At 44.3% G+C, this 27,186-nt stretch overlaps 2 protein-coding genes across 7 annotated transcripts in view; one reads left to right on the top strand and one right to left on the bottom strand.

The window, feature by feature from the left end:
* The window catches only part of RAB2B (RAB2B, member RAS oncogene family), a 49,943-nt gene extending 39,659 nt beyond the window's left edge, over positions 1-10,284 (bottom strand). For 2 of the 4 annotated variants that reach the window (XM_077466862.1, XM_077466863.1), the window contains exon 1: positions 10,106-10,284. In XM_077466862.1, coding sequence (XP_077322988.1) covers positions 10,106-10,144 — 39 coding nt within the window. In that variant the 5' untranslated portion in view covers positions 10,145-10,284. Of the gene's footprint in view, positions 1-10,020 lie in introns of all 4 variants that reach the window. The other 2 variants (XM_077466861.1, XM_077466864.1) reach the window with 2 other exon arrangements.
* The window catches only part of TOX4 (TOX high mobility group box family member 4), a 66,445-nt gene that overhangs the window by 272 nt on the left and 38,987 nt on the right, over positions 1-27,186 (top strand). For 2 of the 3 annotated variants that reach the window (XM_077466858.1, XM_077466857.1), the window contains exon 1: positions 10,353-10,494. The exons of the other annotated variant lie outside the window; for it this stretch is intronic. In XM_077466858.1, the coding sequence (XP_077322984.1) occupies positions 10,489-10,494 (6 nt within the window). In that variant the 5' untranslated portion in view covers positions 10,353-10,488. Of the gene's footprint in view, positions 1-10,352; positions 10,495-27,186 lie in introns of those variants that run through there. 3 annotated transcript variants of the gene reach the window in all.

Raw genomic sequence — 27,186 nt, 5'->3', positions numbered from 1 at the left:
TTTCACATCAATACATTCATATTAAAATGTACAGTTACTCAGGGATTATTCCTCCCACTTTCCAATGCTGAACTGGCAAAGGGAGAATCTGTTTTGGCATGCCCAGCAGACATGGGGATAAAGAAGGACTCTATTTGAATTGACATGCAAATCGTAAAAGTGGTTCTAAAGCCAAATAAAAGTTTTTTTTTTTTAACCATAATGCTTTACCCTCAAAAAAAAAAATAAAAAAATAAAAAAAAAACACCCTTTCACGATTCGTTCCCCCAAACTCCCTGCCTAAATTCTTACCCGTGTCCTGTATCAATACACCGCTGTGCCCATCTGTAGCAGTGCTGGTTCTCTCTCTCCCCTCTCTCACAGTCTCATTGACTCCTGCTGCTTTCAATCTAATGGGGGTAACATGCTGTGGCTCTATAAACGTACACAGCTCGGTTTGAGAGTGAGCCCGCAGGTGCGCCACCATAGAAAGCAGCTTCCTATGGGGGGTGCACAGAGAAGAGGAAGATGTGAGAGAGCGCCAGGGGGGACCTGAGATGAGGAAGTTTGGGACTGCCCAATGCAACATTATTGCACAGAGCAGGCAAGTATAACTCGTATATTAGAAAATAATTAAAACACACTATATACAGTACACACACACACACACACACAACTAATATATATATAGATAGATAGATATATTATATAATATAATATATATATATCCTTTATGACCGCTTTAAAGTGCAAGGGCCCTTTCACTCGGACATGTCCGTGTACGGGCTCCGCAGGAATCGCTCCGTTGATCCCCGCCAAGCAGGAAGATGACAGGTCTGTCTCTGCACACTGTGCAGGGACCGACCTGTCAGAGCACCGCTCTCCTCTATGCGGGATCGGATGAAGACGGACCGTAGAGTCCGTTTTCATACGATCCACCAGACGGATGGAAAATTAAAATAGGGTTTCCATCCGTCACACTTTAGTGGATCGGAGCGGGTTGGATGTCAGCGGAGTCGTCACCGCTGACATCCGTCGCTCCATAGACTTGTATGGAGCATCCGTTCAGGTCTGCCTAAAAAACTGACAAGCGGACCTGAACGGTCCGCTTGTGTGAAAGGGGCCCAACTATGCTCAAAACAAAAAAATGACAGTCAGTGGCATTAACACAGCAGTCTTTGTTTTTTGGAGTCCCTCGAGAACAGTTTTATTACCTTGTGATCTGGCCAGTAAGTCTATTGTTTTTCAACTTCCTTTTACAGACCAAGTTGTCCGGCAATAACGGTAGTTAGAAGGAAAAAAAAAAAAAAAAAAAAAACACATTTACCGCTAACAGGGGAAGTGATCAGCTTTGATTTATGTAAAACTTAAGGAATAAAAATGTTGCTTTAACTGCTGTTAGCTGAAATTCAGCAGGCTGAACGAAAACAAAAAAACACTAGGGCTGAACCGATTAATCAATATTATCGATAATGAAAATCGTTGTCAACGATTTTCATTATCGATTAGTTGTTTCGCACCACGCAATCCGCGGCCTTAGGAAAGGCCGCGGCTTTGGCCTAGCTCCGGAGCTGGCGGCCATCTTGGTACACCCGGCGGCGGCGAGCTGCGCACTGACGTCACCCCCAGTGTGGCATGCTGCATACTGTAATGCTAATGAGAAATTGGATGAGAGGAGAATTATCATTGTATTTAACATTGATGTCAGCACTGTAAACCAGAGTATGAAGATTTAGGCTGCAAATGCTTTCATATCAAAGCTACACATCATTTAAACCTTAAGCTATTGAGAAATATAAGCACTTGCTAGAAATTGTTTTATGCTAGAGCTGCACAGGGTATTTTTGTTATGCTTTATGCTCCTGCTCTCTAGCTGCCTTGTTACCTCCTCCTATGCTTGCCTTCGTCAGGCTGGATTCACACCTATGGCATTTTTACTGCCTTTTGCAGATTTGCACTACAGAACGTGTTCCATAGGAAACCATGTTAAATGGACTGTAGTGCAAATCTGCAAAATGCAAAAAGCACTAAAAACGCATAGATGTGAATCTAACTTATTTGAAGAGGGAGCAGAGACGTGGCTTACCAGCACTATTTGTGTCTATGAACACACGCAGCCTGGCTTGGGAATGCAAATGCATTAGTACCTGCTTAGTACCCCGCTTGCTAAGGAGGCACCCGAAGGTGGGAGGAGCAGACAGCGTAAGCAAAAGATTTCCAGAGGAGGAGGTGTGGGACCTTTCTGTGCGTCATCGTTGCACAAAGTGGCTAAATATAACCTTTTTTATTTTAACGTAAAAAAAAAAAAATGTTATGTTATCCTTTAGTATCACTTTAACCTTTTTATTTTCACCACAATTAAACAAGTCATTGCAAAATCCTATAAATCCTAGGCTCTAAATTTCCACAGTGAAAAGCAACTGCCTGCGCTGCTTTCGGCTCCTCCTCCCCCCCTCTACCCAGCAGCCTTCCGATAGACCCGCCGCAGAGCGCAGGCGTGGCAAGCCCTCGCCAGGCCGCTTTCCAGCGCTGCCGTGATTGGAGGTTGTGCTCTGCACATGCGTGCATCCATCTCCCGGCTTCGGGGTGCCCTTCGCTCCATTCAAGGGAGTCGGCCGAGTCACGTGTGGCGGGTCTGGACTGAGACTCCGCACCACACCACCCCGGCACACCGAGGAGGAGCCGCTGTCACCATGAAGAGGTGAGAAAACCTGAGACGCCGGAGGGGGGGAGGGGAGCACTGAGAGGAGGTGGGGCAGTGACACCATGCGAGAGGGGAGGAATGTGTCATCTATACTGGGGGGGGGGGAACGTGTGTGTGTGTGTGTGTGTGTGTGTGTGTGTGTGTGTGTGTGTGTGTATTTCTTCCCTTTTTTCATTTTTGTTTTTATCCGATTAATCGAAAAAATGATCGGCTGATTAATCGATTATGAAAATAATCGTTAGTTGCAGCCCTAAAAAACACCCTGAAAAGCTCAGGAGGAGCCGCTGTTCTAACTATGCAATGTTAGTACAGCAATCTACCCCGCTGAGCTATTGTGTACCAACAGCAGGACAGCCCTATCAGCGCTCTGATTGGGTGCCGATCAGCAGACTTTTTTGGTCACGCCCCTTCCGGCCATTCAGCCAACTTCTGTCGGACCAGCTGCTGTACACAGGCCGAATGCCAGACGTTTATCCAACTGGCGGATCCCACCTGACATTCGGGCTGTGTGTACTAGGGGTTAAATTAGAGCGTGCAAAATTTAATGCAGCTCTGAATAGAAACCAATCACCTTTAAAGCTTCATTGTCGAAGCTTAATTGAACATGAAGAAGTTATACACCAATTGGCTACCATGTACAGCTTTTAGTAAATCTCCCTGTGTTACTAGCAGATTTCCCTATGGAAATAAAACCTTGAGCCCCCACCCCCCAAAAAAAAGAAAAAAAAAAGACAAATGCAGCCACCATATCTAGTGATTGGAATGCTACAATACATACAATTTCTGTTTTGGGGCTTAGCCCAGACCTCTTCTGCCCATAAAAAAGATTAGACTGGGAGCAAAAATTGACGAGACCCCCTCAAACAAGGAAAGTGAAGAAGGGGGGGGGGGGAGGAGGTGCCCCACTAGGGTTGCCACCTCTTCTTCAAGCCAGACCTGAACACTTTAGCGGCACACAGCATAGCACCCCAACCGTGGCACAATTTTGACACTGCCCCATTCTCCCGATCCACACTGCTATCACTGAACTGCTGGAGGAAACAGAGAGCCGCAGGAAACTCATGTGAATTGTCAGCCTCTGATGATGGAGGTGTGGCTAAGCCTTTGGAATGCTCTGATTGGTCACAGTGTCCCAGGCTGACAGCCCACTGCAGTTTCCCCATGGCTCTGTATCCTTGACTTCCTCCAGCGATTCAGTGAAAAAGCAGCGTGGATTGGGAGAATGGGGCATCGAACTTCGCAGACTGACATACCTACAGCTCTGATATGGAGTGAGTGGATTGCTTTTAAACATCTAATTTATTAAAAACGACAACACCAGCAGCTACCAGTTGCCTCATTCCCTCCCTTATGTTTTGACTCCTCTGTAATTCCCCTCCTCCTGCTCTGATCCCTCTGCTGTCTGGGTCCCCGTGTGCTGGTGCCCCTACAGGAGGTCCCATGGTACCCCCTGTCAGTGGCACTGGTGTCTCGGTGTCAGACAGAGGGAAACCCGGGCACAGCATTATAAACCCGTACTGTCTGGGTACTAAACTAGATAGGTGGCAACTCTATGTCCCACGCTGCACCTCCTTCCACCAGGTTCCAAGCAACACGCAACAACTGCCCAATTCTGTAGGATTGCCTTTAAAAAGTTTAAGTGACACGTTTCCTGTTCCTGGTGGAGGAGGTGCCATGTGCTGTCCTGGAAGACACAGAAAAATACGTGGAACTTCAGGGTATGGGTGAGCATATAACTCACTGCCCTTCACCCATGTGACAATGCTAGCTGCTCTGAGATTGGCCAAGTGCTGTCACATGGTGATTGGGAACGAGTTCATAGCCCTGGGTGGTCTCTGACAAAATGGTTTCTTTAACTTAACGCATTCATGTGAAAAATGTTTTGCCACTTGACGTGCCAAGGTCTTCTCACAGGAGGATTGGGCAGCAGTGAGAGAGCCTTTAGCTCATGCCGTGGGTAGGGTTTGGGTTCATGGGCAGGGCTGAGCCACGATGCATGCCTATAGACACGCTCAGACACGCTCAGAAGGGAGCTCACATGCCCCTTGGCAAGTGGCTTGCTGTGCTGGCAGACAGAAAAGAACAAGAGCCAAAATTGCCAGTGTAGGACCCCAGGAGAGGAGGTTCAGGGCCCCTCTGTGCAATACCACAGAGCAGGTAAGTAGAGCATCTCTATTTTATTTTAAAAAATGTGCCTTTAGTAATTCTAATAAACTTCTTTCTTCAGTTCCAGTAGCCAACCATGGGAGCGAGGTACCCGAGTATGTACTGCTGGTGGGTAGGGAGGGGGGTCACTTTAGTGTAAACCTCTTCTAATAGTGATGCACTGAAATTTTGGCCGATAATGGTGTTATCGGCATTCGATTTTGCCACGATTTAGCTGTTAATTTGTGGTGACTTTTCCGCCATTTTACTGTGCTTATGGTGTGTTTTTCATACGTCATGCGACTCAAAAAACACATAAAAAAAACAAACACGTTGCATTATCGAGGCATTTTTGCTGTGTTTTCAATGCATTTGAACTGGGAGGTGCGGTTTTTTTGTGCATTTTTTTTTTAACTGACCAAAAATGCAGGAAGCAGGATTTTTAACGCCACAATGGAAGCCCAACAGACCAGTGTGCAGACATAAATCGAATTTAAAAGGGATACATTTTTCTTGAGCTTTCCTTGCTCTAAAAAAGGTACCAAAAATGGCTGGCGATAAATGTATATCAATTTAAAATTGATGATATTAAATTAAAAAGTTGAATAGAATACAATTATTTTAAATATATATATTTATTTATTTTTAAACTGTCGTCATTTTCGGTTTTTGGCCAAGTGCATCCCGCATTTTCAGTGCCAAAATTTCCATTTGGTGCATCCCTATTTTCTAACAAAGCAGTGTACATGAACATACCTGATTATATTTGCATTTGTCCTGGGAGTCCACAAACCTCAGGACTCTCTATTTTCTAAGGAAATCTTGTCGTCCCCCATACTACAGCTCCCTATCGACTTATTAACGTAGCAACAGCTTTGTGTCATAGTAAGCTGCAGTAAGTGGCAAGGAAAGGGCCTGCGCTTGACTATCTGAAAAACCACTGATGGGAAAAGGGAGCAGGGTGAGTTGAGCTGTAAAGAAAATAATTTCAGTGATTCTACTGTGAACTTTGAGGATGATTTGCTCCACAGTGTCTGAGTCTACAGAGGTCAGTGAGGGCTTGTTTTAATGAGAATGTACTGTTTATTAAAAGTATGTATATACTTAAAAGTCCATAGCTTGGTCGCAAATTCACTTATTGTTCAGGGAGCACTTATACATGCAGGAACATGTTTGGATTTGTGTTGACCTTTCTTGGGAAATCTACTGTGATTCTGGTATCAAACACGGATCAACAGGCAGAGAGACTCTTACATAGCAAAAGACAGACAGACACACAGAGAGAGAGAGAGAGTGCACTGGACAAATGCTTTGTCAGCAGTAGTCACCTGTAGCCACAGTTTTGCTTGATTCACGCTAAGGGCGAGTTTGAAATCGCGCAAGTTCAGCAGAACTTGCACATTTTCTAAGCCAGATTTCAATCCGGCATCAGGGGGGCGATTTTTAAGACATCTGTGCAGGTTCATGCACAGATGTCTATTGAAATGGCCCGCAAAGTCACCAAAAGTAGTGCAGGAACTACTTTTGGGAATCGATGCAGAATCGTACCAATTCGGATGGTGCCTATGCCAACAATAGGCTCCGATTTGGCATGCGATTTGACATACATTTCAGGTGGCTCAGCACAAGAACTGTTAAATGCCTTACAGTTTGTTGTCCCATTAAAGCAGCCACAGCCTGAGTAGTAAAGCCTGTCAGGTGCTAGCTGTTGTAGAGTGCAACCTTTGTTCTATATAGGGAAGCAGCAAGCACTCTGTTAGGCTCCATTCACACCTGTACGACTCCAATGTCACACGACTTTGGACTGCAACTTTGGATAGGCGAGACTTGGATGTGACTTGTTGTCGCTCTGCAAAGTTGGATCGATCAACTGTTAAATGTAAAACATTCAGGTAGGACTTTCATGCAATTTTTGAGGGTTAACATTGAAGTCTATGGCCCTCAAGTTATATGAAAGTCAGACCAAAAATAGTGCATGAACTACTTTAAGTCGCACATAAATGAATGGTTTTCATTGGAAAACATGAGGTATGACTTGCCATGTGACTTTGAAGTCCAAAGTTGCACAAGTGTGAATGGGTTCTAAAGGTCTTTCACAACCTTTACTGATTAAGACCTATACCTCTGCAGTTAGTAAAACTCATGTGTCCTGCAAATTGGAGAGTTCTAGCTTACTCAGTTGGGGGCAGGTCAGACCCCTGAAAATAGATCACTGCTTCCCCATAGAGAGCGCAAGGATCATACTCTGCAGCATGCTGGCAGGGGACAGGCTTTACTATTCCCGTTGGGGCTAGTTTTGAAAAAAAAAAAAAAAAAAAAAAAAGAATTTACACAGCTTTTCATTTTGATGGATCTGAAACATATTTAGTGGATTTAAACTGAAAGTTCAAATGGGTTTTACATACTAGTTTTGCCAATGGGTGCAAAGGGATCAGGAGTGGTGTCCCACTGGATCTCTAGATTAAAGTGTTTGTAAACCCTCATATACATATTGAAGTGACTTGCCTCATGTTATACACAAAGATGAAACAAATCCTCTTACATAAGTTGTACCTGTATATCTGCAGTCTTCTCTTAGCTACATGCACTCAAAGTGATGAATATTTAAAGCTTCTGAGAATTTGTAAAAAAGGGTGCAGAGAAGAGCCGAAGTTCCACTCTGCAGAGCTCAGTGAGGAAAGCTCTGAGAGCAGATTGGAGGGACGAGAGAAACAGAGCTGAGGCTGTCAATCTACTGGGGATCCCTCCCATCACCATTTTTCTCTAAGGCTACTTTCACACTGGGGCATTGCGGGCACCTTTTTAGCGGCACTATGCGGCCGCTAGTGGGGCAGTTTTAACCCCCGCTAGCGGCCAAAAAAAGAGTTTGCAGCACTGCCCCACCGTTTTCTATGGGAAGGGGCGCCTTAGGTGAATACACCGCTCCTACAGCACTCCAAAAGATGCGGCTTGCAGGACTTTTTTGACCGTCCTGCAAGAGCACCGCTCCAGTATGAAAGCCCTCAGGGTTTTCACACTGGAGAGACAGCAGCGGCTGTTTCAGGGCACTTTGCAGGCTCTATTTTTAGCGCTGTAATGCCTGCAAATCGCCCCAGTGTGAAAGGGGCCTTAGTGTCAGGAAAACTTGTCAGAAGTGATTCATGATGATAGCAGAGGAACAAAGCAGTAGAGAGAAATTACACTTAGGCTGGATTCACACCTATGCATTTTTAGTGCTTTCTGCATTTTGCAGATTTGGACTACAGTACATTTAACATTGTTTCCTATGGAACACATTCTGTGGTGCCAATCTGCAAAATGCAAAAAGTACTTAAAATGCATAGGTGTGAATCCAGCCTTAGTGCTCTTAATTGATACAAGTTAACACTATAGAGGGAGATGCTTTGTTCAGATTTCATGTCTGAGGTTTACAACAACTTTGAGCCTGGGTTCACACTACTGCGAACACAGACATTGCATGTGATTCACAACGCATTTCCATTGCTGTGCAGATCACATACGATGTGAATTCAGCCAGTTTGTATGGCTGAACTCTCATTGCATTTGACACAAAAATGCTACAGGAACCTTTTTTTTCCCACACTGGAATCAGATTGTATGGTATTCTCACCTATGCAGTCCAATTCCTGTCTGAATTGCCTGTTCGCCCTGCAATCTGTGAATCAATCTGTGGGCGTGATCAACTTTGTATCGACAATTGCAATGGTTCGCAAAGGGTAGTTCCCTGGCTGCAGGGAAGATACAATGTGGGAACCCGCACTAGAATTGCGCTGGTCCCGCATCAAAATAGCGCGAACCAGGGCCAAAGATCAAAAATAATCTTTACTAAAGTTTCTTTTAACCAGAAGGAACAAGTGCATATATATGCATGCAACTAAAGCTCCGCTGTTACATACTGTGAGCATGCAAGGTTTTATTTTTTATTTTTTGCAGAAAGACCTGTAATGTCTCTTCTGCAATAAACTACACCTATCTGCCTGCTCACAGCAATCCCCAGAACATAAACTGAGCTGCGCATTCACAGCTCAGCTTACATCGGCCAATCCCTGTGTGCTGGAATGACTAGCTCCTGCGCATTCACAGCTCAGCTTACAGCGGCCAATCCCTGTGTGCTAGAACGACTAGCCCCTGCGCATGCAAAGCTCAGAGCAGCCGGGCCAATCCCTGTGTGCTGTAACAACTAGCTCCTGTGCATGCACAGCGCAGCTGGGCCAATCCCTGCGTGCTGGAACAACTAGCCCCCTGCACATGTGCAGGAGTGATGTCATGCCATGCCAGCCAATGAAGATGGCACAAAAAAAAAAAAAAAAAAAAGAAGACACCAGCAAGGGATGGATTAGAAAGGCGAGTATTGATCCCTTTAGTATGCCTAGAATGTATACATTTTATTTCACAATCAAAATTTGTGCGAAATAAGGGGGCTGCCATGCTGTCCTTTTCCTGAAAATGCTAGCTGCTGGTATGCTGAATAAGAAGAAACGTCTACACACCACAGAAATGATCCAAGATCCTTTATTGGACATACCAAGTAACACCGCAGGACCAGAATGCCTGGTAGATGCGTTTTACCCATTTCAAGTGTGCTTAATCATGTAATGATAAAGCACATTTGAGGCGAATCTTCCTTGCTGTTATACTGACCCACTTCCAGAGCCAGTGACTGGCCCAGAACAGAATACTTACAAATCCTGATTAGGGATGAGCTCAGGCGTGTTCACATGGAACACGTGCAGAGCCCGCAAGGAGGTGAACGCAGCGTTGTGCTAATCACAGGCAGTGCGACATTACCCGATCTCTGCAGCCGCACACCGAGGCAAAGTCTCACTGCCTGTGATTAGCGCAACGCTGCGTTCGCTTCCTGTCAGGCTCTGCACGTGTTCCATGCGAACACACCTGCGCTCACCCCTAGTCTTGATCTATAATAGCCCTGAGCCAATGTAATTACTGAAGAGGTCCTTCATGACAGCCAGGCACATAGCATTTCAGAAGGAAAAGTCAGCAATGGCTGCCCCCTTATTCCTCACAGGACTTTAGATTATGAAATAAATGCAAGTTCCCCTCATACCAATCTGCTTTTAGTAATCAACAATTGAGAACCCCCAACAAGCAGAAAATAAAAGGAGGAGGAGGAACGTTAGGGAATACGATCCATAATAAACAACGAAGAGCCTTTGTTATTATGGGTGGATCACCTGCAGCTGATACAACTTGCCCACCAGAAGACACGTCCACACAAGCACATGCAGCAGCACAGCTAGAAGTGGGAGAAGCCCGCACCTGTGTCGCCGATGATGATATATTTGAACAGATAAGCATACGACATGATTGCTGCACACCAACCACACAGAGGATCACAGGGTGTAGTCTCTCTGCCCACTGGACCTGCTCTCGATGGTATGACAAGAGACTATCCGTTCTCCAGGCTTCCTCTCGGATGCTCCAGGAAGTTTTCACCTATTGGTTACTAGACTACAGCTAGAACCTACGTCTCAGTCCTCCGTCACGACACCACGTGACAGCCATACTACTTACTACACATTGGTCCTGCACTTGGAAAATGGCACGGTGACTTCCGGGGTTTTTACCGGAAGCTGGTCTTCCGCCATCTTGGTGGAGGCGGAGAAGTGTGGTTATAAAAAGAAGGGGCTAGCCGGTTGACGATGGAGGTAAGTGGATTGGTCACGGATGTGGGGTGAGGAAGAGCAGTGCACTGGGCTGAAGAAAGCGTCCAGGAAGTACATGGTGCCTTTGGTAAAGGCAGAGTATGACGAGCCGTGTTCTTCTATGAGTCTAAGTGGTGGAGTGCTTTGTATGGGCCTGTTAGCTGGACTCTAGAAGGAAGGTGTCTTCTAACCGCTCCGTGGAAGGTGGCATTGTGCCAGCTTGTTGGGTGGTTAAGGGACAAGTACAGGATCTGATAACTGTCTATGTGCACATCCATTCTCATTTCCAGCCTTGTGTGAGTGAAGGCAAAATGGAAGATGGCTTACTATGTCCATTGAACGCAAACCACACTGGATCTGAGTGCCACAAATGTTGTTTACTTGATCTTCAATGTTCTAAGCCATTGGTGCCCAAGCTTTTCAAGGGTGAGGACCACTTTAACCCAGTGGTCATCACCTCCTGTCTTCAGGGCCCACTAACAGCGCAGGTTTTACGTATTACATTGGGACGATGCAGACTAGAATACTGCAATCACTGAGCAGCAAATCACCTGGGATGTATTTGTTATCTTGCAATCCTGGCCTGTTAGTGGGCCCTGAGGACAGCGTTGATGACCACTGCTTTAAGTGACTTGGCAACCAGTCATGGGCAAACATGAGCGAGCGAATGACAGGTTTGTGTTCACGTGGCATATACAGAACAGACACAGCTTTCTCTACTCTATGGGCCCTCCATCCACCCAAATGGCAGGGAACAGATCCCCTTTAGGTTTTCTTGCAGATCTCATTGGCAGGTGTAAACAAGAGTCTGTTTACATCTGCCGCTCCATAGAGGTGAATGGAGGGTCCAATTAGGTCTGCCTGAAAGGTGAACCCAATTGGGTGAAAGGGGACCATGGCTGCTTTCACACTGATGTGCTGCGGATTACCTGCACTTTACCATAGACTTCTATTATATCCTGCAGGTGTGGTGCAATTTTTGAAAGCGCACCAAAACTCCTGTTTTCAGAACGTGCACCAAACCCACAGGTAATAACAGAAGTCTATGGCTCAGTGCAGGTGACCTGCAGGTACACTGTGCTGCACTTGCAGATCATTTTGAAAGCAGCCCAGGAACCACTGCAGAAGAGACCTGCCCATATGCACTCTGATTTTAGTAATAAACTGACCTTTAATAAGTCTTCCATTCAGGTATCGCTGGCTGTTTCTGTTTCCAGCGCAGTGCATTTGGTATCACTCAGCTTGTGATCGGATGCTGGCGCTATACAGGAAGCATTGGCTTATGCAGCTGCCTGCTTCCTCTATCTCCAACTCCATTTACAACACTGATGCTCTAGGATGGTGGGTCGGCAACCTGTTATCTGGGCATGCTGACCTGCCATCCCAGAGCAGGAGGGCACTGTCCACATGAGAGGGCTCCATAGGCCACATTTTGGGCACCCATGTTCTGCTTTATTTTGCTGTGAAATAATTTTGAACACCCCCAGCTTTTCTGGCCATTTTGAGTAAGGGCAGATGATTCAGGCATGCATGCAGGAGGGTACGCTTAGCTGGCAAAACCTCTCAAGACTATTGAGATATGGTCAGAAACCAGGAAGTAATTGAAGAAATGCAATTAAATAAAAAGGTTAAAGCAAGTAAATATCATACTTTTTTTTTTTTTTTTTTGTCTAGTTACTAATGTTAACAGCCTAAAGATTAAAAATTGTCCCTGTTGACAGTGGTTTCTCTTTTAAAATATTAAGCGCTTAATTTAACCCCTTCATTACCAGGGTCAACAAACCTTAAAAGGAGACTTCCAGCCTGAGCTTGTTTGGCTGGGTTTCTCCTATGGATCACTGGAGTGCAGTTTGCACGCCTGTGACCCGTTTTCAGCAGAGGGCAGTCTGAAGTCCGCTTTCTGCTGATGTCTCTGGAATCAGTCCAGGCATCATGTAATCAAGACAGTCTGGATCTGCCAGGTGGCTGGACTGATGCCTGTCTCATTCTCTCCGCGAGCTGTGCTCCAGTGAGCGTAGAAGAGCAGGGAGGAGAGCTGTTGATTGACAGTCAGCAGCTCTCCTCGGAGAGCCGAGGGATTGACTGTTTCATGGCTCGGTCCTCAGTGCAGAGACGCCATGGGACAGATGCAGCATTGGTCTGATACATATAAATGCAATACTTGGTGTATCCAGATGGATTATACTGTTTGTTTTTTCAGGACAAATTGGGCTTTCATTTAGTGGTAAATGGTAATGAATACCTTCATTACAGTCACAAAATGGTAAAAATATCTTTGTATTTTGCCATTATCATAACTTGCCACCACAGAACAACCCAAATAAATTCTCCTGACCACGACTACAGCAATGCCACATATTTCTAGGTTACTTGTTTGTACCTGTAGTAGGGCCCAGAAACAACAGTGCACACTTTGCGTTTTTATTTTTAATCTTGCCTAAAACGCACTGCCAATTATATGAATTTAAAATGCTATTTTTTTTTTTTATATAATCCTACCTAAAATATACTGATTCTGATCTTTGACCCTGATAGTGCCCTTTTTCCCTTGCATTAACCACTTCCTGCCGGAAGGCCCCTCATATGATGTCCCTAGGTTGAAGTGGTGCTATCTGGAAGATCCCTGCAGCTACAGGCATCATCCAAATATGTTTTCAGCCAGCGATCCCCTATCTTGCAAAAGCCATCCTAGTGGCTCATGAGCTGCTGGGTTGTCTTTACAGGCAGTGGGAGGGGACGTGCCACCCTGCAGTGGCTCTCGCGTGTTTGCGGACCTAGAAAACCGATCCAGGGGCAGATTACTATAGAGCTGGCCGCTGACCTTAAGTTCTCCTGCTATGATCCTGGGGGGCCGGAAGCAACGCCATGACATAACTTCTGGCGCTAGCATGTGTAAACACTGCCAGATCTTTCCCCTGGAAAGCTGAGATGGGGTCCCCCCCCCCATACTTTCCAGGGTAGAGGAGTTGTCTGACATCTCATTGACCCCAGATGTCTCCATAAAGAGGACCTGTTGCCATGAATGTTAGAGCAAGAGCAATAATTATAGCACTAGACCTCCTCTATAAGGCCCCTTTCACACCCGCAGACTGATCGGGCCACCCATTGTACGTTATGTTCACCATCCATCCAGCGGGTTAGATCTGATGACAGTCTGATGGAAACAGACATGCAGCCGGTTTTGATCAGGACTGCCCCATAGAGAATGGGCTCTGTCCTTGTGCGCTCCACAAATGTGCACAATTCTAAAGCGTGACTTGGTCTCTATATATTTGGCGTAACATCTTTTATGTTTTACCAGACTATTGGGTTATCTATGGTGTTTTTTTTTGTATTAAAAGTGTATTTTTTTCCAAAAAAAAAAAATTGCTGTATAAACAACCGCAATTTTATTCTCCAGGGTCTTTGCTAAAAAAAAAAAAAAAAAATATATATAATGTTTGGGGGTTCTGAGTAATTTATCCAAACAATTATGATTTTTACATGTAAGAGAGAAATGCCAGAATTGGCCTGGTTGTTGTTAATCTGACCACTGGCCTAGAAAAAAACCCTCATCAATTTTTTATTTTTTACATACTTTTCTTCTACCCTGCCAAGGAGAGAAAGATACAATATATCTTTCTCTCCATTCAGAGGAGAAAAAAAAAAGGGGTGGCCTGCACAGTTACTGATTACTGTGATAGCTAATCAGAAGCAATCAAAGCGATCTTGTCATGGGGAACAGGGCTTCCAGCACAAACACAAGAACACATGTATATGGGGCACCTAGGTTTGAAGCCCACCTCCTGCATGCTTCATCTGTTACTATGTCATAAAGGGGTTAATTTGTTGTTTGTACCTGTAGTAGGGCCAAGAAACAATAGTGCACATTTTGTGTTTTTATTTTCGGTTATCCAACCTAAAACACACTTTGTGGCCTTTTGACCTGGTCTGTGATCTTTAAGGCTGGGTTCACACACATGTGCGGCTGCAGGTTCATGCCTGGGGTCCGGTGTGTGTCTGTTTGCCGGTTCAGGTGCAATGCAGGTCCGAATTTTTGTCTGAACTTGCACCTGTACCGGACCCAAACATGCACTGTATAATTTTTTTCAATCTGGACTGGGGCCGCCCCAGACCTGTGTGAACGGGCTCCATTGAGAGGCAGTCACACTTGCCTGTCATGCAAGTTGGATGTGGAGAAATTTGCATATGTGTGAACCCAGCCTTAAGCCTCATACACACGATCGGATTTTCCAACGGGAAATGTGTGATGACAGGCCGTAGTGGAAAATCTGACCGTTCGTACGCTCCATCAGACAATTGTAGGATTTTCCACAGACAAATGTTGGATGGTGGGCATTAAAAATTTCCGCGGACAAATGTATGTTGTCAGATTTTCTGAGCTTGTGTACATGAGTCCTTCGGACAAAAGTTCAAAGTACAACATGCATGCTCGGAAAGCAAGGACAAGCTGGAAGAGGTCAGTCTTGTAAATTAGCATTCATAATGGAAAATTAACATTTGTGACGTGGCAAATTATAAAATCTCGAAATGCAGCGCATATTCTCTTCTTTAAAGAGGAAGTAAACCCTGATGGGTTTACTTCCTCTTTCATTCCCTGCAAAGGCAAAGCATAATGGACTACTATGCATCGCATAGTAGCCCATTATGTGTCACTTACCTGACACAGGAGCCGCTGTCCCCTGTAGTCTGCCGCATCCATCTTGCTGGTGGCGTCTCGCAGCTCCGCCGCTGTCATTCGGCGAAGCCGCGATGACGTCACTCCCGCGCATGCGCACGGGAGTCAACACGCGCGGCAGCTCCATTCTTGGAAATGCTGCGCTCAGTGCGCCTGCGCACCGCTGTCTACGGCACATGCGCCGTAGACAGCGGTGCCCGTTTTCGGGCAAATATCTCCTAAACCATATAGGTTTAGGAGATATTGCTTGGACCTACAGGTAAGCCTTAATCTAGGCTTACCTGTAGGTCAAAGTGGTTTGTAAGGGTTTACAACCACTTTAATGGGATAATAATGAAGCTGCTTTACTGGTGGAGTTATTGCAAACAAAATTTCAAAGGCTTTTTTTTCTAGTGATATCAAGAATATTATGCTTGTTGTTTTTTATTTAGGCAAGTTACCATAAGACCATTATCCCATAGTTTTTAAGATCAAAGATACAACTATGTTGATATCCCTTGTTAATTTTACATTGTATTTTTTCAAATGTAACTGCCTACTCCCAAACTGTCATTTGAAGTAAAACACAAAGTATTATTCTCCACAATTTTTTTTTTATTGTGCATTAAAAAAAACAAATAAAATTAGACATGCTATCTGCCAATTGAACTTAACTAAAAAGTGCATTCTCTGCATCCAAAAATATAGAAAATATAACAAATAAAATCATTATTCAACCAAAAAATAAAATAAAAGCCTCATGCATGTGTCCTGCTTCTTAATATAGGGGGTCAACAATGCCAAGAGTTGGTGAAAGCAGGGGTCCGTCATCTGGAGATAATTCCAATAATCATCTGGATTATTCTCCTGGAGCTCCCACAGCAAAGGCATATGACATAATTGGTCACCATTAATAAAGCAACCAATTTTTCCTCCTCCTCCTATCTCCTCCGATTCCGCAACGTGGCTGGTTGATGAATGGCCGTTCAGAAATGAACTGAAAAGCGTGAATCGACACTCAAACTTCTTCTAACACGAAATTAGCAGAAGGAGCGCAAAGGGTGTCATTAAAGATCTGAAAAACCACTTAGTACGTCACTACGTTCATGTTTGTTGGCCAACAATTCCTTGCCGTTTGTTTGCAAGACAAGTTCCTGGCCAATGTCCTTCAGACAAAAGTCTGCAGAAAAATCAATCGTGTGTACGAGGCTTAACACTGACCTTGATACCAATTTAGATTGCCCTTATCTAGCCATTTTATCTTTATTTGTTTACTCTTCTCCCCCCATGTAGAAAAATATACATTCAGAGAAAAAAAAAAAAAACAGTACAGGTGTGGATTTTATTGAACGATCACTGTGATAGCCAGTCATGTTTTTGAGAGGTGGGTCGCTTGACTCCTGATCATTTGTAGAAGACTTGGAACTGTCAGTGATAGCTCTATATTAAAGAGGAAGTAAACCTTGATGAGTTTACTTCCTCTTTCATTCGCTGCAAAGGCAAAGCATAATGGACTACTATGCATCACATAGTAGTCCATTATGTGTCACTTACCTGACACAGGAGCCAGCGAAGTCACCGCCACCACTGGCCAGGGTTGTGGGAAAGAGGCCCTTGTCCCCATCAACACCCCATGGGGACAAGGTGCTTTGGGAGGGGGGCAGGGGCAGAGCCTTGACTGCCCCAAGGCACCACCCCCCATGTTGAGGTCATGTGGCCTGTTATGGTTCAGGAGGGGGGCCCTCGTCGTCCTTGCTGTTGTAAGGCTACATTCGGCGATTTAGGCTGGTGCAAATTTTAGTGTCCGAAATCCGATTCCTGCTGCGCCTTGGTGTGGCCGCTGGCCCCATTTACTATAGTGACAGGTTGTTGGAGGCTGCAGCTATTCGCGGCTCTTTGCACAGCCAGCAATTACTCACAGTGATCACGGCTGGAAGCACTTTGTTGTGTGATGAGTGTTCAAAGCATAACATGGCTCCTCACCCCCCAAACTCAAAAAGTACACTTCATGTCACTGTACAGCAGTGTAATGTGCTTCTGTACAGTGTTCTGCTATAAAATGCTCTGGGCTGTGTTGCGGTGTGAATGGGTTATAAAGGAAACAATTGTTGGTGACCAGGGTTTTACAGTGCATCAAAGTGTTACTAAACCCACAACAATAAAATCAATCTCTATCTGCAGTAAAGCGTCCTTGTTATACTCATTGTGGAACCCCACGGGGTTAATCCTGCATATTGTGCAAAAAGGCTGTTTGGTCCTTTTTTCTCTGATCCTCCCCTTCTTCCACTGTCCCCAATCCATTTGCCTTTGGGAGGGTGCATGTCATCAGAACAGGGCCAATCAGCACTGTCCAGACAGAGGGTCAGGGATCCTGCAGCCTCTAAGGACAGTCCGTAGGATAAACTCCTCCAAGCTTTAACCGGACACTGCTAAACGTCACAAGACTGCTATATACTGCTGATGACAAAAGGTTTTTTGTAGTTCATATTTACTAAGATAATTACATTTCCATGTTATGTGTACTATGGGAGACCAGATACAGTGAATGTGGGGCCCTGGGTTTAGTGACACTTTAAAATGCCGCTCACGGAACATAGCGTGAATCCGAGTGGGGCCATCCTTTGACTCCTATAGGCAGGCGGATATAAGCGGACATGTGTCCTCTGACATCCGATCCGCTAAAGTCAGATGTGTGGCGATACGTTCAGCCTTCCATCTGACGGATTAGATGAGATCTGATGAAAAAAAATGGACATGTCCGTTTTCATCCGATCTCCCCATATGAATCAGTGGGGCTCTGACAGGCCCCTCCCCGCTTAGTGAGCAGAGATGGACTTGTCATCTGCCCCATGCGGAAGGGGTCCTTGAGCTTTTTTTCCACCTGGTTATCCAGCCAGTAACACACCTTGTCTTTTCATACTTGCGAATGTCACTGCTTGTGATTAGGTGCGGGAGGGAAGCCCCATTGAAAAACAATGGGAAGCTGACAGCTTTCACATCTCTTTGCGGCTGATCACATGAGCTCATGCAGTGATTACGCGCAGAGGATTGGCGCTGGATGCAGTCTATGGCAGATAGTTGCTGAATGAACGATCCAGACCTGTTGGCTTCCCTCCTCTATCTAATCATAAGGAACCTCTACTAGGTGTCCTGCATCTATTTTCAAATGGCTCCATTAATGGGGCCTTAGAGCAGTGGTCATCAACTCTGTCCTCGGGGCCCACTAACAGGCCAGATTTTATGTATTACCTTGGAGAGATGCAGACTAGAATACTGCAATCACTGAGCAGAAAATGATATCACCTGTGATGTATTTCAGTTATCTTGCTAACCTGGCCTGTTAGTGGACCCTGAGGACAGGGTTGATGACCACTGCTTTAGGCTGGATTCACACCTATGCAGTTTTAGTGCTTTTTGCATTTTGCAGATTTGCACTACAGTCCATTTAACGTGGTTTCCTATGGAACATGTTCTGCAGTGCAAATCTGCAAAATGCACTAAAAATGCACAGGTGTGAATCCAGCCTTAGAGTGTCTCCTCCACTGGAGGAGCAATGGAGACACCTTTGGGCAGCAACATTGTCAGTCTGGGGAGAGTGTAAGGTTAGATGCACTAGCAGATTTCAATGGACTTGAAGAATTAAAGCTGAATGTCAGGTAACACTTAAAAAAAAAAAAAAATCTTTCCTATAGCCTTAGTGGTCTAGTTTACCTGCTGAACTTCAAGCACTGTGATGGTTAATAGCTCCAAGTCCTCTGTGAAGCTGCATGAACAAGAGCCTGATGGGGACCTGCAGCCTTCATTGTGAAAAGTTGTTTTATAGCGTGCACTGCATGTAATACATTCTGCGAATGGAAGAAAGATGCCTGTAATCTTCATACTCTTCCCCCATAGAGAGATCATAGTACATTGAGTCTACGCTATGAAACAAGAAGTTTTCCCAATGGAGGAGGTGGGTCCCTATTGGGAGCTTATTAACTGCAGCTTTATAACGGTTTTATTTTTTGGGCTAAGCTTCAGCTTTAGGCAATTACTTTTTTTTTTTTTTTTTTCCTTTTGGGTTCAAGGCTTTACATAAATGAATAAAAACTGACCATTGTAAGCACCCCTGTCAGTGATAAATGGTTAGTCTCTACACTGCACACTGAGGAGAATGCAAACGACAGGTTCCCAGGTAAGAGGGAACAATGACATGACTGGAGTTCTGCATGAAGAGGACTACTGGTGCTGAACCAAGGAGGAAGTTGGAATCACTGCAGAGTGGAGAGAGCAAGTAAAAGTGTTTTTATTTTTAAGCACACAAGGAAGAGGGGATTAAAAAATAATAATAATAAAAAACTGGAGTAACAATTCTAATATAAGATGGGCTTTATTCTGAGCCATTTATCTTTGGACCCGGAGCTTTGCACCAGAAATGACGGGTTGATCTTCTAACACTGATCGCCAATTTATTGCAGGTTTCGGTCAAATTCTCTTTTATGCAAATTGGGGGAGTTCATAAAAAGTGTCTCGGGCGAGTTCTAGCAGCATCTATCATTTACTGAAAATTTAAAAGCCAATTGGCTGCATTCTAGTTGAGACAGTGTTTTTTTTTTTTTTTTATTCTTCACGTAAAAGTAAGAAACATAACACAATAGGATGACATGACATCACGTTCTTAGTGATAAACAACAGCATTAAGAGTACTTTCACATTGAGGCGTTGGGGGGCGCCAGCGGTAAAAAAAAAAAAATAGCGGCGCTGTATTGTCGTTTTAGCAGCGCTGTTCGGCCACTAGCGGGGCATTTTTAACCCCCGCTAGCGGCCGAAAAAGTGATAAAACCGCCTGCAAAGCGCCGCTGCCCATTTATTTCAATGGGCAGCGGCGCTTTAGGCACTGCAAAGATGCGGCTTGAGGGACTTCTACATGCTTTTCTGCAGCTTCTCCATAGAAGTCTATTCAAAAAGCACAATTTTGCATTGCAAAAATTCCCTGACCCTTTCCAAAAATGCAGAGGCACCAAAACAAATTGATGTGAACATGTTCCATAGGAGCCCATGTTAAAAAAAAAAAAAAAAAAAATATGTCATGTGTTTCTGCAAAAAGCATGAAAAAAAAACACATTGGTGTAAATGGAGCCTAACTGTAAAAAAAAGTACTTTAAATTCTAACCACCAAGATGGCCCAAAAAAACTATTTTCTCCATTAACAGTTGTGCTGGCTGTGTGCAAGTGTATAAACTATATGCAGCCTCTGCTACATAAAGTATACAGCACTGTGTTCTGGCAGATTCCATCCTGCTCCTGGAACAAAATAGAAGCTGACTGAGTGCTACCCAACCATTTAGAGGAAGCTTTGTATTGTAGAAATTAATACAAAGCTTCCTCTGATTGGCTGGAGGAAATTGGCAGGCAGTTGATGTCACAACCTTCACCTCAGCCAAGCAGAGAAAGCCTCGTATCCATTCTTTTATATATAGAGCTTCCAGTGAATGGATGAGTAGTGCTCAGCCTGACTTGATTTTGTTCTGGGAGCAGGGTGGGAAGCTCCTATACTGCTATAGCAACACTGAGCTATATACTGTAAGTAGCTGATTCTATATACGCACACATTTGTTAGGCCAGGTTTATGCTGTAAACGTTCTGTTCTGCAGGTAGTGATTCTGCTGGGCAGGCTTTGAGGGCTGGTGCCTTGGCACTTTTACAATGCACTGTTTTCCCCATTTTTCTTTTCCCTTACCTTTTTTATAGGTGTGTCACAAAGTGACACGCCATTCATTTCTATACACTACACCAGAGCTCTGCTGCGGTGCAAAAAACTCCCAAAAACACAAGGTTACACCGAGAGCTGCGAAGCGGTGTGAAAAAAATGCAGACCCTGTTGTGCCCTGCAGCTGACAGCTGTGTGGAAGTGTAACGGGGCACATAGAAAACCACTGTTTTCTATGTGCACTTGCAGAGAGCTGTGGTTGTCTTCTACAGAAAAATGCAGATCTCCACATTACAAACAGATGGCCACTGCCCTCACCTTTAACTGGCCTTTGCAGAAAGGAGCACATGGAAGGGTGACGCACGTCAAACAAAACCAAAGAAAATTCCCAGCTCAACTCACCGACCAGCCTGCAACCAATCGAATGATCCTGGCTTACAGTTTGTGTTAAAAATGGGTGTAGTTTGCACACATTTGCAAATACATGCATAAGCTGCAGAGCCACTTCATGGCACCCCATTATTATGTGCAGTCCTAACTATACATTTTTTGAGAGCCTCCATAGTAGAAACATGTGCGTGATAGAGGGCAGGTAAGCCTGGAGGGAGCCCACCCATCCTTAAAGGCACACTGGACACCCAGCATATAGCACAATGTCCAGAGTGCCCTCTTACCAATATTTCAACACTACAAATGGCCACTGCCCTCACCTATAACTGGCCCTCGCAGCAAGGAGCACATGGAAGGGCAACGCATGTCATACAAAACCAAAGACATTCCCAGCTCAACTCACCAACCAGCCTGAAAACAACTGAATTATCCTAATAGTAGGAGTTAAAAACGGGTTTCGTTTGCATGCATTTGCAAATACATGCGTAAGCTACAAAGCCACTTCATGGCACCCCGGCGTTATCTGCAGCCCTAAGTCTATACATTTTTTATGAAGTGTGAGCTGGCCTTTAGTGAAAAAAATTGTTCATTTGGGCCAGCTAGGCAATTTACATTCATTCAAAACCTGGTGTTAGGCTCCCCAACTGTGTTACTATGAAGGTGGTCCAATGAAAGACAGGAATCATCCCACACACATGTGAGGATAGGGAAGATTGCAGAAAGATACATTTGTTTGCACAGGCACGGCACCCCATTCTTTTAAACAGGCTACTAGCCCTGCACCATTTCTAACCATTTGGCACCCGCCTACCCGCAATATATTGTGGGCGAGCGGTCGCTGAAGGCAAAGTGACTTACCCATATGTAGGATGCATGCATGTGCACCTCCGACCTGGCACCCGCTGTGATTCTGTCAGCAGGTCCCAGCCAATGATTCACACCCAGGACCTCCCGATTGGCTGTGTACAATCACAGCCCAGAGGTCTGTAAAGAGGGAGCTATCTGTCAGTTTTTCATCCCACTGAGAGATGTTAGTAAAAACCGCACACTTTACACATATTTAGGCCCACGTTTAACCCCTTGATTGCCCTAGATGTTAACCCCTTCCTGCCCAGTGTCATAAGTACAGTGACAGTGTAGTGTATTAGTATTAGACATAGTATTAACACTGATCACTGTATTAGTGGCAGTATAGCCTAGTAAACATGAGCCAAATGTTGGGCGGCATCAGCTGGGTCAATAGTAACCGGCCGACCTTCCCGCCCATCTGTACGGGAGCCGTCTGACAGAAGCTGGCTGTTTGGCCGGCTTCTGTTGAAGGGTCATGACCAAAAAAGGTCTGCTGACTGGGGTGTTCTGGTGGGGGGTCTTTCCCCTGTCAGAACACAATAGCACAGCAGAGGAGAACACTGCACTAACATTGTACAGCGGACTCCGACCTGAGTTGTCAGTTTTCTTTCCATTCAACCCACTGGGTTGAACGAAAAAAATAAAAAATAGTAGTGTGTACCAGGCTTCAGTCAGTTCCCCCCAGTGACAGTTTATTTCAGATCTATCGCAGTCCCATTCTAAGTCGCTGATCACTACCATTAGTAGTATAAAAAATAAAACTCCATTATATTGCACCATAGTTTGTAGGTGCAAACCAATCATACACTTTTTGAGATTTTTTTTTTTTTTTTTTTTTTTTTAACAAAAAGGTTTTCTAGTAGAAAGTAAAAGATAGTTTTTTTTTTTTTTCAAAATTGTCAATTGTCAATCTTTTTTCACTTATATAATAAAATAAAATAAAAACTGGCAATTAAATACTACCAAAAGAAAGCTCTATTTGTGTGAACAAAATCATATAAATTTTGTTTGGGTACAGCGTTGCATGACCGTACAATTACCAGATAAAGTAGCGCAGTGCCAAATATCAAATAATGGCCTGGTCATGTAGGGGGTAAAACTTTTGGGAGCCGAGCTGGATAATGAAGAATCCATTTGGGCCAGTGAGGCTATTTAACCACTTCCGGACAGCCCACCGTACATATACTGCGGCAGGGCGGCCAGGCTGAGTGAAACAAGGTATCTGTACGTTTTCACTTACTGGGTCTGGGGCGTACACCGCCGGAGACCTGCTCACACTGTGACTGGACACAGCGGGAGCCAATCACTGGGTTTGGTGGCTGCAGGCCACCCGCAATCGTTTGTAGGAGAGACAGAACAGCGGTTTGCCTATGTAAACAAGGCAGACTGTCGTTCTGTCACAGAGGAAGAGCGAGCTCTGTAATTCCTGCTAATCAGGAGCACAGATGTCTCTCCTTCTCTGTCAGTCCATCCCCCACACAGTTAGAAATCATTCCCTAGGAGCACACTTAACCCTTTGATGTTAACCCCTTCCCTGCCAGTGTCATTTATACAGTAACAGTGCATTATTATTTTTTTTAGCACTGATCACTGTATTGGTGTCACTTAGCACTAGTTCACATTTGCTTCAAACAGGCTTTGTTAAAGCTCTCTGAACGCTAGTCAAAGCTCCTGTCACTAAATAAAACGGTCAGCTTACAGGCCTGTTAACAACTTGCTTTTGCTTGGAGCTTCGATGAGCCTTTGGTAGAGCTTCAAGCGAGCTTTACCATAGACTTCTATAGAGGCTTTGAAGCACCATCAGGTAAACTTTTTGAAGCAAAGCCAAAGTAAAAGCAGTGTAAACAGGACTGTAAGCTGACCATTTTATTTAGTGACAGGAGCTTTGACTGGTGTGCAGAGACCTTTAATAAAGTGTGTCCGAAGCCTTGTTTTGAAGCAAGTGTAAATGAGCCCTTAGTGTCCGATTTGTCCGCCGCAATGTCGCAGTTTTGCTAAAAAAATACAAAAAAAAAAAAAAAACGGGGGAAATCACTGCCATGACTAGTAAAAATAAAAATGCTATAAAAATATCCCATAGTTTGTAGACACTATAACTTGTGTGCAAATCAATCAATATACGCTTATTGGGATTTTTTTTACCAAAATATGTAGCAGAATACGTATTGGCCTAAATTGATGAAGAAGTTTGATTTTTTTTTTATTGGGTAGGTTTTATAAAAGAAAGTAATATTATATATATATATATATATATATATATATATATATATATATATAATTTTTTTTTTTTCCAAAATTGACACCTTTTTTTTATTTATAGCACAAAAAAAAAAAAAACACTGCAGCGGTGATCAAATACCACCAAAATAAATCTCTATTTGTGGGAAAAGGACATCAATTTTGTTTGGGTACAGCGTCACACGACTGTGCAATTGTCAGCTAAAGTAACGCAGTGATTGCAAAACTTGGCCTGGTCAGGAGGGGGGGGTTAAACCTTCCTGGGCTGAAGTGGTTAAAGCTCACTCAGAGTTTGGTGTGTGAAGGTGGCCCAGTGAAAGAGGACAGCCGATATGTGAGGATAAGGTCGAATGCAGCCAGGTACCAAATACAAGCGGCTATCCTCATCTTCCACAAGAAGAGCCCATACTGCAGGTAAGCCGGGCGTGCTTGTCCTGCAGCTGGCACCGCACGGGTGTGTCTGAGAAGGAGAACGCTCCGACTCGTCACATGTTAGCGCTGGGCCAATGGCAGATCGGTGCAGGTTCCAGCCGCTGGGGGCAGTGTAGAGCTTGCTCGGGGAGAGTGGTGTGGCGGGATAAAATGTATGTAGGAGAGGCGGCGCTCAGCTATTATACAGCGCTGGCCGATGGATCTGCACTTCTTCACGGCTCTGGAGAGCGGGGATGGGGCAGGAATGTTCTCGGGGGAGGAGGGGCCCTCCACTTCTCTGGGCTCTCCGCAGATGTACAGCGTGTATGGGCGCAGTAAGGTGAGCTTCCTGTTATCGTTTCTACAAGGAGATGCTCTTATTGGATGGGTGATCTGTACAGATACACCGAGTAGGGAAGGGTTAAATGTCAATCCGCCTTCTCTGATCAGTTGGAGAGAATTCCCCTCACTTCCTGTCCTGGTGACCCTGAAGCCAGGAGATCTCCCTGTCCACTGATGTCATCATGTTTATCCAAAATGGATGATATACACTCAAGACCTGCTTGGTGATCATTCTAAAACGTTGGATTTTTATTCACATGGGTGATCAGCCTGGATCTGTCAGTCCTTCAGATGGATCCAGACACTCCCAATGTTTGATTAGGGCCAGGTGCATATAAACAGTTAATGGTGTGTGTGTGTGGTTATTTGTTTAGTTTTTTTTCTCTTTTTTTTTTTGTTTTTGTTTTTGTTTTGATTTTCTTAGCTGGTTTTGTTTTGTTTTTTTCTTAGCTGTTGTTTGTGTGTTTTTTTTTTTTTTTGTTTACTTTTGGGGGAGTTATTTATTTTTACTGAGTGAAAATGCAAACTGATGTGCACTGAAGACAGGTGTGCAATCGATTGTAATGTGAATGATCTGATGACCCCTGTGTGAAAGGATCCGTAAGGCTAGTACATATAGGCTGAATGCTGGGTGGCATTGGACAGTTCAATAGGAAGCGGCCAGCATTGGGCCCCCGTGTGTACTACAGCCAGCCCAATAGAAGCAGGTGGATTGGCCAGCTTCTCTTGAAGGGGCGTGACTGAATAAGGTCTGTTGATCAGCTGAGAGCGCTGACCAGAGTGTTCTGGGGGGCGTCCCCCTGTTAGAACACAATAGAGCAGCAGGGGAGATCACTGTACTAACATCAGATTGCTAGTACAGCAGCTCCTCCTGAGATGTAATTTATTATTTATTTATTTTTTTCATTCATCCTGCTGAGTTGAATGCAATAAAACTACTAAAGCAAGGGTCTCAAACTGGCGGCATGAGGCATTGCAAGGCTGACATTTTACAAGCATGACTCCCACAGGCAGAGGCATGATGGGACTTGTAGTTTTGCAACAGGTGGAGGGCAGCCAGGTTGATTGCGAACCTTGCACCCCAGATGTTTTGGAACTACATTTCCAGCGATGCTTGACTACACTGCAGAGTGCATGAGCATCATGGGAAATGTAGTTCCAAAACATCTGTGGTGCCAAGGTTCGCCATCGCTGCTGTAGCGCTTGTTCACACCAGCCTGCACATGTTTGTCAGGGAGGAGGGGTGCGGTGTGGTCGTAAAATATAGCACACTGTATAGAGTTTGTTTTTATTTTATCCCCACAAAGTGACTCTTCCCTTTGATCAGATCAAACTCCTACAACAATAAAAACTGACTGACAGTCTAATTCTTCACAATGTATTATAATAATAATAATAAAATCAGCTTTAGCCCCTGTTCACACTGATGCATTTTTTGATGTGTTCCAGAACACATGGAATTGCAGGACAAGTGAAATACCATGAGTTTCTGTGGAGGAACGGCCTTCACAGAAACTCATGGTATTTCACTTCACACTAATTGTATGCTGTGCCAATTCAATTATTATTTTTTTTTTTGTGCAATCTTTTACTGAGAATATAGATTAAAGAATAAGTTCACTTTTTTAAAATAAATAAATGCACGTTTTTTGCAGGTGAAAAAAACTTGCATTTATTATTAATATTTTTTATTTTATTATAGTAGGAGCCTGTTAAGCATTGCACCAGAATTCAGCAGATCGCTGATGCCATGCAGATCTGTCAGTGTATGGGCTTCCGTGTACATCTCCGTACGGGTAAGCCGATACTCCCTGACAGGAAGACTCAATGAACTACCACAGCTCCATGGTAGTTCATTGAGAACTACAAGCTGACAGTTGCTAAGGATGTCTGGGCTTGTAGATCAGACACAGAGCTGTGTATATGAATGATGCAGCCGTGTGGACATCCTTTAAACTAAAGGGGGAAAAAAAAATATATATATATATATATAATTATTATTATTTTTTTTTGACTAGCAGGGTTATACTCATCATGCGTTTTATTTTATTTATTTATTTTTTTTCTTCCCCAATTTGTGTCCCCTTGGTGAGTTGCCCCTTCATGTCCTGTCATTGTC

Source organism: Lithobates pipiens, unplaced genomic scaffold, assembly GCF_037356315.1.
Source record: "Lithobates pipiens isolate NorthernLeopardFrog02 unplaced genomic scaffold, aLitPip1_a1.2 Scaffold_4, whole genome shotgun sequence".
NCBI lineage: Eukaryota > Metazoa > Chordata > Amphibia > Anura > Ranidae > Lithobates > Lithobates pipiens.
Note: the sequence above shows the minus strand (reverse complement) of the source record. Positions and strands in the feature narration are given on the sequence as shown.